The sequence below is a fragment of the Odocoileus virginianus genome, chromosome 4, assembly GCF_023699985.2.
Source record: "Odocoileus virginianus isolate 20LAN1187 ecotype Illinois chromosome 4, Ovbor_1.2, whole genome shotgun sequence".
NCBI lineage: Eukaryota > Metazoa > Chordata > Mammalia > Artiodactyla > Cervidae > Odocoileus > Odocoileus virginianus.
The window spans coordinates 80,399,271-80,409,355 of NC_069677.1; the positions used below are offsets into that span (position 1 = coordinate 80,399,271).

The following is a 10,085-nucleotide window of genomic DNA, read 5'->3' on the forward strand; positions in this document are numbered from 1 at the left end:
TGGTAGGCTACAGTCCATGGGGTCGCAAAGAGTCGGACATGACTGAGCGACTTCACTTTCCCTCCCCAAAGCAGGACTGAACAAGTGAGCCTAAAAAAAAAAGTGACCACCACCATGCCCCTTTATGTCAGGGCGGAAATTAGACACTGAAGAGACCAGCAAACAAAGCTAAAATAAACAGAGGGAGCCGCTTTGGAAGTGACAGGCGCAATAGATTAAAACCCTGTAGTTAGCACCAACTACATAGGAAGGGGCCTATAGACCTTGAGAAGTACAAGCCGGACCAAGGAACTATCTGAAAATGAACTGACCCCACACTGTCTGCAACAGCTCCAGAAGAAGTCTTAGATATATTTTTACTATTATCACTTTTTAAATTAAAAAAAATTTTTTAATAAATTTTTTTATTTATAACTCCCCATTACTCCTTTAATTTCCATTTTTATAACCTACTATTACCTTGCAAAAAAAAGACCCTATTTTTAAAGCAAACTTCATATATATATATTTTATAATTTCTGTGACTTTTTCGGTTTTTTTTTTTTGCTTGATTGTTTTTTGGGTTTTGTGTGTGTGTGTAATGTTGTATTTTTGAGAATCTCACCCCTACTCAAGATTTTTCATCTTTGCTTTTTGATATTTGTTATCAACTTTGTACCTTTAAGAACCCAACCTTCAGTACCCATTTTTACTTGGGAGAGAGATCACTGGCCTCTGTGCTCCCGCCCCCTTTGGACTCTCCTTTTTCTCCACCAGGTCGCCTCTATCTCCCCCCTTCTCCTTTTCTTCTCCACCCAACTCAGTGAATCTCTTTTTGTGTTCCGGGCTGTGGAGAACACTCAGGGAAGTGATTACTGGCTGGATCTGTTTCTCTCCTTTTGATTCCCCTTTTTATCCTCCTGGCCATCTCTGTCTCCTTCCTCCCTCTCCTCTTCTCTGTGTAACGCCGAAGCTCTTCAAGGACATGGAAAGTTCTAGAAAGTTCCCCGAGTTGGCAGCTTCCAGGATGGAGGGAAAGGGCAGCACGTAGGATGTCACTCAACCGTGCTAACCGGCCAGTTAGCCTCAGAGTTTCCACATGTGCAAAAGCCAAGAAAACTACACAGACACATCACTCCATTGTACTGTTCTCGAGTTGAAGGCCTATCTCGAAAAACAAAGAGAAAACATAAAACTTCCCACTAACAAGTGACGTGTTCAGATGTAGAAAATAGTAAGGTGGCCTTCCCTCTTCTGGTAGAAATCCAGTGGGTTTGAGGGGCAAGAGAGCTCGTCCCCAACTGGTGTCCAAGGTTGGGGGTGGGAGGCGCACAGACCCTTTTAGAGCTGTGTGTTTCTGTGTCTGTGTGTGTGCGTGCATGTGAGAAGGTCCCCAAACTGTTAGAGGCTCCTCGTGCCTTATCAGCAGGGCTGTTTTCATTCAGGCACTTTATCAAGCAGCCTGTGCTTTTCCCACCACCCCCGGATGCTTCAAGGCCTCCACATTGGCTGTGAAAAGGCGCCCATTGACCTGCCGTCAGCTCTGCTTCTCTGGCCGTGGACTCCTGGCTGCAGCAAGGTGTGGGGTGGGGCAGTGGCCCAGGCTCCCGAGAAACCCAGACGTCCCTCCCTGGGACCAGCCAATCACCTTAATGGGGCGGGCGGTGCAGGTGGGTGCATGATGGGAGAGGCAGAGGATGGGGGACCGTGATGGGAGGGGCCTGTGGGTTGAGGTCACTTCTCTACAATCCTTTACAATGGTGAGAAGATATTTCACTCTCATGGGACCTCACCCTCTTCTGCCGCCCACCTCCTCCCTTGTCTCCCCCATCCTGGCTGTGAACACAGGAAACACATGACACCTCAGGTCCTGCCTCCCTCCCTCCACAGCCTCACTGAACACTGGGACCCACTGGGACCTCCTGGACCGCAGAGTCTGGACAGCGCAGGTGGGCACGGGCTTGATCACCTTCTCGGGACACCTGGTTTCCCAGAGCACCCTGCGTCTGTTCTGACAGGTCCACCCGATGTGCTGTCTGGGTGCCTGCTCTCAGCTGCCTCCACGGTCAGAACTCTTATGCATTTTGTGCTTCTTGGGGAGGACAGTGCAGCAGGAGCCAAGTGGAATCCTCTTTCCTGTCCGAGCATTGGGCTGGGCCATATGGGGGTGCCTCTTCAGGAGTCCCCCACTTTATCTTCCTCACACTGGTGAGCCCGAGAGGCTTGGTGTCCAGATGATAGAGCCTCGAGATCACACATCCATGCAGGTGGACGCTAGAGGAGGTGGTCCAGCCATCGTGGCTCACAGATCTCAGATTTTTTCTGTGTAACATGGTGGGAGTGGGTGGGGGTGGTGGTTGAAGGCACTGGCCCTCCGTCCATGCACTTCCTCAGTGGGCAGGAGTCCAGAGAAACTGAAGGAAGCAGGAGACCCACCTGGCCTCCTATCACCTGGCCTCTGCTCCACAGTCTGGTGTATATGCCAGAAGGAAGGCACTTTCCTGCTGGAAACCCTGACTGCAGGAGTACTTAGGGTCAAGGACCCCCAATCTGTGCATCACAGCCCCCTGGAAAGTGGTGTCACCCACACGGTGCTATGCCTGGGGAAAGGAGGATTGTGTCCAGGTCATGTCCCAGGCCCCATTCTTGGCTTTCTCTTCATTACATCTTTGAAATTAGTAAAACTTGGATTCAGGAGGCTCTCAAGAATCTGATGTGCCAGTCTGATCTGTGCGTCTGCTCACTTGGGCGAATTATTAAATGTTTCTCAGCTTACAAAACGGGGATGAAGATGAGAGTGAGATAACATTTGTAATGGAGTTTGCTTTGAAAACTAAAGAAATACCGTTTACTTCACCTCACACGCACCTCCCTTTGCTCATGATCACTCCTGATTCTGAGCCTGAGGTTCCTCATGAGAGCCTGAGACAGGCGGATGGTTCAATGAAAAGTTACTGAAACACTAGATGAGCTGGAGAGAGTGGATTGCCCACATTCCTTTAATAGATGAAGAGCCCAGGCTGAAGGACTGGGTGAGGACATTTACCTTCGGTGAGAATTTGCCCCATCCACGGTATCTGGGATGAAGGCTCACTGCTTTAAGGTACAGGGAAGACACAGGCCTTGGTAAAACACTGACAAGGAAGAGAATACTCAAGAAGCATTGGTTTAATCCATAAGAATATTCAGATGTACTTAACATGAAGTCTGGGGATGGGTGGTGCTGGGGCCAAGTCAGCATTTCAGGGCTAACAAGTTTCCAGTGCTGTGGCTTTTCCTCATTATCACAGAATGGCTGCCTGAAGCATTGCATCACACCCTCATACCACACAGCATCCAAAGACAGGCTGCAAATCCGTCCAGGACAGCTAGAGGGAGCTCTTCTCCCACCAAGCGGTAAAGCCTTTCCCCAGAGTCTTTAGGTAGATGCCCCCTCTGCTTCATGGGCCAGAAAGGAGACCTGCTTCTAACTGACAGAAAGGTTGGGAAAGTGAGTCTTTCCATCATTCTTTATAGGGTGGGGTCAGGGAAGAAAGAGGGAAATAATGGATGGTAGTCATGGGGAAATGGGCCTCAGTGTCCTGGGAGAAAGCCTTTCTCTCAGGGGCTGGGGAATATGGGGAGAACAAGGAGCAGGGGGCAGACTGGCTGGGCTTCAAGAAGGCTCCGACGAGGTCCCAGACTGGCCCGTGGAAACCCAAAAGACTCCCTCACTCCACAGCTGTGGGTGCTTGGTCCACTCCCTATCATCCACCCAGCTCTAAAGAGGAGCAGGAAGGTGGGGGAGGGAGAGGAGCAGGAGACTGGCTACTTACCCCAGGGACCACAGTATTACCTACAGAAGGTGCATAATTTACCATCACACACCGCATTTCCAAAGGGGCCAACTGCGTAGTTGGTTTTCACCTCTCGCTAGCAGGCAAAGATGTTGAAAAAGATCAGAGATGCTACAGATTAAAGAGAAAACAAGCCCACGTGTTTCTGCATGTTCTCCAGGGAAGGAAGGCTACAGCGATCCTCACGGCACGTGTGCTAGTGCAGGTACACGTCTGCTGCTGTGTGTGTGTGTCGGGGGCCCCACCTTGGCTGTTTGACGAGTGCAGTGTATCTCCTGGCGCCTGGAACATCTGTGCATGCTTGCCCTGGTGGCCCGGGCTGAGGGTGGGTGACAGATCTGGTAAATTTAGAAGTCACGCCAAAAGCACTGTCCCCTACTTCCTGGGAACCAGTTGGCTCTGGAGGGCCAGAGTGCTCCCAGGGCTCCAGGGACCCCAGGGTCAAGCACCTGGGAGGGGAGGAGGTGTCCAGCCAGCAGGGCTGGCTGGGCTGAGCTCCCTGGAGCAGGGCTGAATGCCCAGGGTGGAAGGGAGGTGGGGGGTGTTTTTCTTGTTCCCACTGAGCAAGTAGGGTTGGGGGCCGGCACTGCCCGCCTGGGTGGGCGCATCTACTCAGGTCCAGGCAGGTCCGATTGGCTCCCTCCCGTCTTCCTTGTGTCGGTGACAAGGGGTCACTGGGGGCTCTCGACTCTTCCTTTTTGCCCTATTTTCCAACTTGGGTTTCAAGGTTGGGGAGCCAGGTGTGTGTGGGAGTTTCCTCAAGGGGTCAACTCATGCTGTCCTCTGCAATTGTTTTTATTATGAGCATGTTCAGACTCTTTGCTGTGGGTTTTATCTCCTAAGTCAGTTTCCCTGTGAGGGAAGTGAAGAAATTGCAAGGCAATTTTTGTTACCACAATAAATATGTAAAGAATGTGATAGAATTGGAGCCTGTTTTCATGATTTGACAAGGGCATGGGCTCACGTTGATTCTCTGAGGCTTTTTAACCTGATGGCCTGGTGCACGGGACCCCGATGGCTGACATCCACCAAGACAACCTAACAATGTTACAAGTCACGGTCTCATCTGGCCCAAGATAGCCTGAGTTAATGTGTAATCCACGGCGAGAACCCAGAGGCACAAGTGTCGCATTTCTCTTTCAAAGAAGGGAAAATTGTTTACATTTTTATAAGAAGTGCAAGCAGAGAAGAACATTCATGTCTTTTAATTTTTAGGCTAATTTGGAATACAAAGAATCTGAGCAGTCAATCCAGGCGGGGAGTTCAGGTTCATAGGATCCCAAGACATCCGGCCAGTGATGGAGCTGAGCCCCTGGTACCAGGCAGATGTTCTTCTCAGCCCAATGCCATTTCCACCAGAAAAGCATCTAAAACTCGCACTCTGCAAGGGTGAAGCGTCCGAGAGAAGAGATGCATTCGTGAGAATAAGTATTTTCTTTCACTTTTAAATAATCACAGAGAATTTACTTAAAAACCTCACTGGGAAAATTCTTTGGAAAACAAGGATGGTCTTTGTACTGTAATTGTCATTATTTCCAAGCCCCCAACCCCAAGTGAGCAATGAAGCATGACCAAGGACGACTCTTCACAGATCCATGGTTCAACATGTGAAGAAAAGCCAGGAAAAATAGGGTGCCCCACCAAACAGGTCTTCCAGCTCTTTCCATCCCCCAGCCCTGGATTCACACTGACTTAGGCAAAACTACATCTTCCTAGTCACCCCGAGGCCATGACTCTGGGTAAAGACACAGCTGGCAACTTGAATTAGGGCCCCATGGTCCCGTGTATTCAGACTCTGTGGGGTTGACAGGCCCTACCTTCCTCCAGGGGCACAGGATGGAAGCACCACGGGACTCCACGGACTGTGCTATCAAAGCAGCAGCCATTTTCTTCACAGTCGTTCGCCGTGATGCCGGAGTAACCGCAATTCTTTCTTTGATGGGGTTCCACCTGACACGTCTCTGAAAGGATATGGGCCAGGAGGTGAAAGTAAGTCATGAGCTGATGCCTTCCCTGTTATGACCCACCCTCCACTTTGCCTCCTTCCCCAGTTAAATCAGCCATCAGACAAGCAGCCCATGGAGACCCAGCTCACTTACTGGCGCGGAACACTGAAACTCGGGAAAAATGCAAGGTGTCCAGGATTCATAGACTTTGCACCTACCCAGGCAATGTACCCATTTGCTCATTAATGTCAATGAACAATTATTAAACTTTAGTCACTAGATGAGTAAATATCTGTTGAGCACTGTTTGTGGGTGCTAGAAACTGGAGCTAGCACGGGACACAGACAGGAATTTTTTTATCCCCTCAAAGATCAAGTTCACGCCAGGCCCCGTGCTGGGTAACAGGGACCCAGAAATTGAAAACAGAGAAGCTGTTGTTGAGAAGCTGACAGTCTGATGGAGGAGGAAGCCAAGTAAACAGACAAAATAGCATAGTGCAGCCAGCCACAAGGCAAGCCCAGCAGGGGTGATTGATTACAGACTGAACACAGTGAAGAAGGCTTCCTGTTGGAGGAGGTTGACCAGGTAAGACCGAGGCAATGGGTGTTCCAAGGAGAGAGAGAGCAGAGTGTTCAAAGGTGGCGAAGAGAGAGAGCAAAGTGTGTTCCAGGTAAGAGGGGCAGGCGGGTGGGGCGGTGCAAGGAAGGCAGGCTGAGGGCCGGGAGTGGATGATTGCAGCTCTAGAGCTCTGGAGCAAAGAAGCAGCTATCCTCAGAAGCTCTAGCCAGGTACGTGAGGCCATTGAGCCAAGGCAAAGAACATGCAGGGCAGATGGGCAGCTAGAAGTGCCCACGTGATCTAGATGCAAGGCCTGTGGGGTCAGGACTTGGGGCTCTGAGAAGGAGCACCGCTCGGATCTGGTGGTGGACCGACTGATGCAGGGGCAGAAGAGTCTGAAGCCCCTTCTGTCTCTTGGGGGTGGGAATGGAGAATGGGGGGCTCCTCTATGCACCTGGTCTCGGGGTGCCCATGGATGAGGGCCATCAGCCAGGTTCCAGAGAGAGGCCTGGCTGTGCACTCCACTCCCAGACAACAGTCTGTCCCTGGAGCTAGAGGGACGTGCAACGAGGCGTTAGGAGTGTGTGTGATAAAGAGACGGGAAGGGAAGGAGCCCTGACAGGAGAGGGAAGAGATTCAGAGAGGAGGGCAGGACCAAGAGCAGATGTTGTCGTGGACTGGCTTTGAGCTAGGGCATCGCGCTCGTTCTAAAAGACAATCCAGTTAAAGACAGGTAGATGCAGGGCTTCCCCTAGACTGAGGGGTAGGAGGCCACATTTGTCCCCCAAGGAGTCCAGCTGAGTGTCCTAGATCAGAGCCCATCACACAACCTGATCTTTGTAGGGCTTCTGTCTTGACATAGAGCAAATGTGGTTATCACCCACTCCACTAGGCAAGGCGGTGGGAAAGGGGTATGTATGCTTGCAGAGCTGGGACCACAGTTCTCATGTCCTTTCTCTCCCTAGAGGAGGGGGAGGGGGCTACTTGGCTGGGTAACCTGATCCCCTCCCACCACCCCCACCACACCAGTTGTTATCCTAAACAGGAACTGAAGGTCTCCAAGGGTTCTGTCTACAGGAGTCTCCCTTGCCCACCATTTTCTATTGCATAACAGGATTAGACATAAGTGATTTCCATCCGAGTCTACACTTACACTGGCACCCCACTCCAGTACTCTTGCCTGGAAGACCCCATAGACGGAGGAGCCTGGTAGGCTGCAGTCCATGGGGTCGCTAGGAGTCTGACACGACTGAGCAACTTCACTTTCACTTCTCACTTTCATGCATTGGAGAAGGAAATGGCAACCCACTCCAGTGTTCTTGCCTGGAGAATCCCAGGGACGGGGGAGCCTGGTGGGCTGCTGTCTCTGGGAGCTGCATAGAGTCGGACACGACTGAAGCGACTCAGGAGCAGCAGCAGCAGCTATACTACAATTGGATGGAGTTTTCCGTTGTCATAGGATGGCTGACCTGTGAGATCCACAGAGAAAGGCTGAGCCTTGGGCCCCAGGGAAGGGCCAGTGGGTAGCCAGCAGCAGCCTGGAGAGTGGGGACCAGGGCTGGGCTGCACAGCCTCCTGGAGCCAGGCTGTGCAGTGGGCAGAGCTAGGCGCTAGGCTGGCAGGGAAGATGCAGATGGGCTGGTGGGTGCAGATGGCCAGGCACAGACCACCTCCTCCATCCCCACAGCAGGTCATACCTCCTTTCAGGTCCAGCCTGCTCCCTCCTCCTTACCTTAGACTGTGAGGCCCCCTCCCCTGAACGCCCACACCTGATCCTTTGTTCCTGAGTCGTGATGTCCTTGGAAGGAGCCCAGAGACACATGGGAACTGTCCTTTACGTCCCTTCAAACCTCTATGGGAATCCTCATTTCAAAAATTTTGAAATATTCTTCTCCTGCCCCCTCCGTTTAAAAATATATCTACCAGTAATAAATAATGTTTATATGGCACTTTGTAGCTTTTCCCAAATACCACTTAATTTTGTGACAACCTTCTAAAGCTGAAGACTGAACCCGTTGTGCAGAGAAAAGATTTGAGACAGACACATTAAGAGGAGGCAGTGGGACCTCCCGCCTTCAGACCCTCACTTGGTGATGCCCATGGACTAGGCACTGACAGGACACACAGACCAGTGGGACAGGGTCTGGGTTCCAAGGAGCATGGGGCCCAGGAGCCCACGGCACCTGTCGGAGGGGTTCCCAGGGACAGTGACCCTCGGAACAGGCTCTCGGATGTTTGTGTGGGACCGTGAGTGGGTCCAGCCCCAGGGGGCAGAGTTTGGCTTGGACACTTGGAAGAGCTGTTCTTATTCCCGATCTTAAAGACAGCTCTTTGAAATGTGATACTTAAAGAGCAGTAGGATGTTCTAGCAGCGGTTCTGAAGACAGGGCTTTCCTGGTGGCTCAGTGGTAAAGAATTCACCTGCCAATGCGGGAGATGCCAGTTCAATGGTTAGATGGTGTCACCGACTCAATGGACATAAATTTGAGCAAACCTCAGGAGGTCTTCCCTGTAGCTCAAATGGTCAAGAATCTGCCTTCAATACAGGAGACCCGGGGTCAGTCTCTGGGTTGGGAAGATCCTCTGGAGAAGGGAATGGCAGTCCACTCCAGTATTTCTGCCTGGAGAGTCCCATTGACAGTGGAGCCTGGCAGACTACAGTCCGTGGTATCGCAGAGAGTCAGACACGACTGAGTGACTAACACTGCTACTACAGGAAACAGTGGAGGACAGAGGAGCCTGGCGTGCTGCAGTCCATGGGGTCGCAAGAAGCTGGATAAGACTGAGCGACTGAACAACTGAAGACAGTCATCATTACTTTCTTACTGCAGTTCCCAACGCTTCCACGGACCCCTCTACCCTCCCGCTGTCCTCTGTGCATTCAACCATCCAAAATCTCTCCAGGGCCTAGAACAGCTCCTGGCACAAAACAGCACTTGGCTCAAAAGTATGTTATGGAGCCCTGACTCCCCCCAGAGGTGGGCCTCTGCCCAGGGTGCCCATTGAGGAGAAGCAAGGGGCTGTCTTACCAGTCTCACTCTGCGCCAGGCTGCCGAGGGCCAGCGCAAAAACCAGCACCGCCACGTAGATCACCTTGGGCTCCATAGCGGCCGTGACCTTCCTGCTCTTTCCAGAGGGGCCCGCGATCCAGGATGAGAGTGGGTCCTGGCCCTCGATCTTATACCATAGGCTCTGTTTGCTTTCTACAGAGGGCCAGATAACGTTTGCCTAAGGAGGGCCCCGAAACCTTTCATTCCAAGTAATCGCCACTGATTAGAAGGTGTTTCCCAAACGCGGCCAAGCCAAACTGACAGGTTTGCTGATAGAGAAAAATGCCTTATCTTGCGGTCATCGTGGTTGAAGGATTGGAGATTCAGAAAGTTCCTCTCTTATCCTGTGGGAGTCTCCCTGGTCATGACCTCTTCCAGCGCATGAGCTGTTCAGAGACCCTCCTGCTAAGCAAACAACATACTCACTGGAGGGTGATTCAGAGAGAGACGCCCACACCACACCGGGGACAGGGTCAGCAGTGGCCATGGGCTGGTGGTCCTACTAAGTCAACAGCACACTCATTTGAGGGTGATTCATAGTGAGAGATGCCCATGCGATGCCAGGCACAGGGTCAGCAGTGGCCATGGGCTTACCCCACGGTGGTTCAGGGAAGGACAGGGGATAGGTGAGGCCCGCCGGCCTGGTGTGGTCCTTTCCAAGTGGATGTGCAGCTGTTTTCAACGATTTTTAGGATTCACGTCTCATGGAACAGCTG

General features: G+C 51.7%; 1 protein-coding gene across 1 annotated transcript; it reads right to left on the reverse strand.

Moving 5' to 3' along the window:
• Nucleotides 1-4,256: 4,256 nt before the first annotated feature.
• TFF1 (trefoil factor 1) lies at nt 4,257-9,424 on the reverse strand. The gene is made up of 3 exons (XM_020875078.1): nt 9,349-9,424; nt 5,633-5,776; nt 4,257-4,264 (listed from the first exon to the last, which is right to left on the reverse strand). The coding sequence occupies exons 1-3, from the start codon at nt 9,422-9,424 to the stop codon at nt 4,257-4,259; spliced, it is 228 nt and encodes a 75-aa protein (XP_020730737.1).
• Nucleotides 9,425-10,085: the final 661 nt, after the last annotated feature.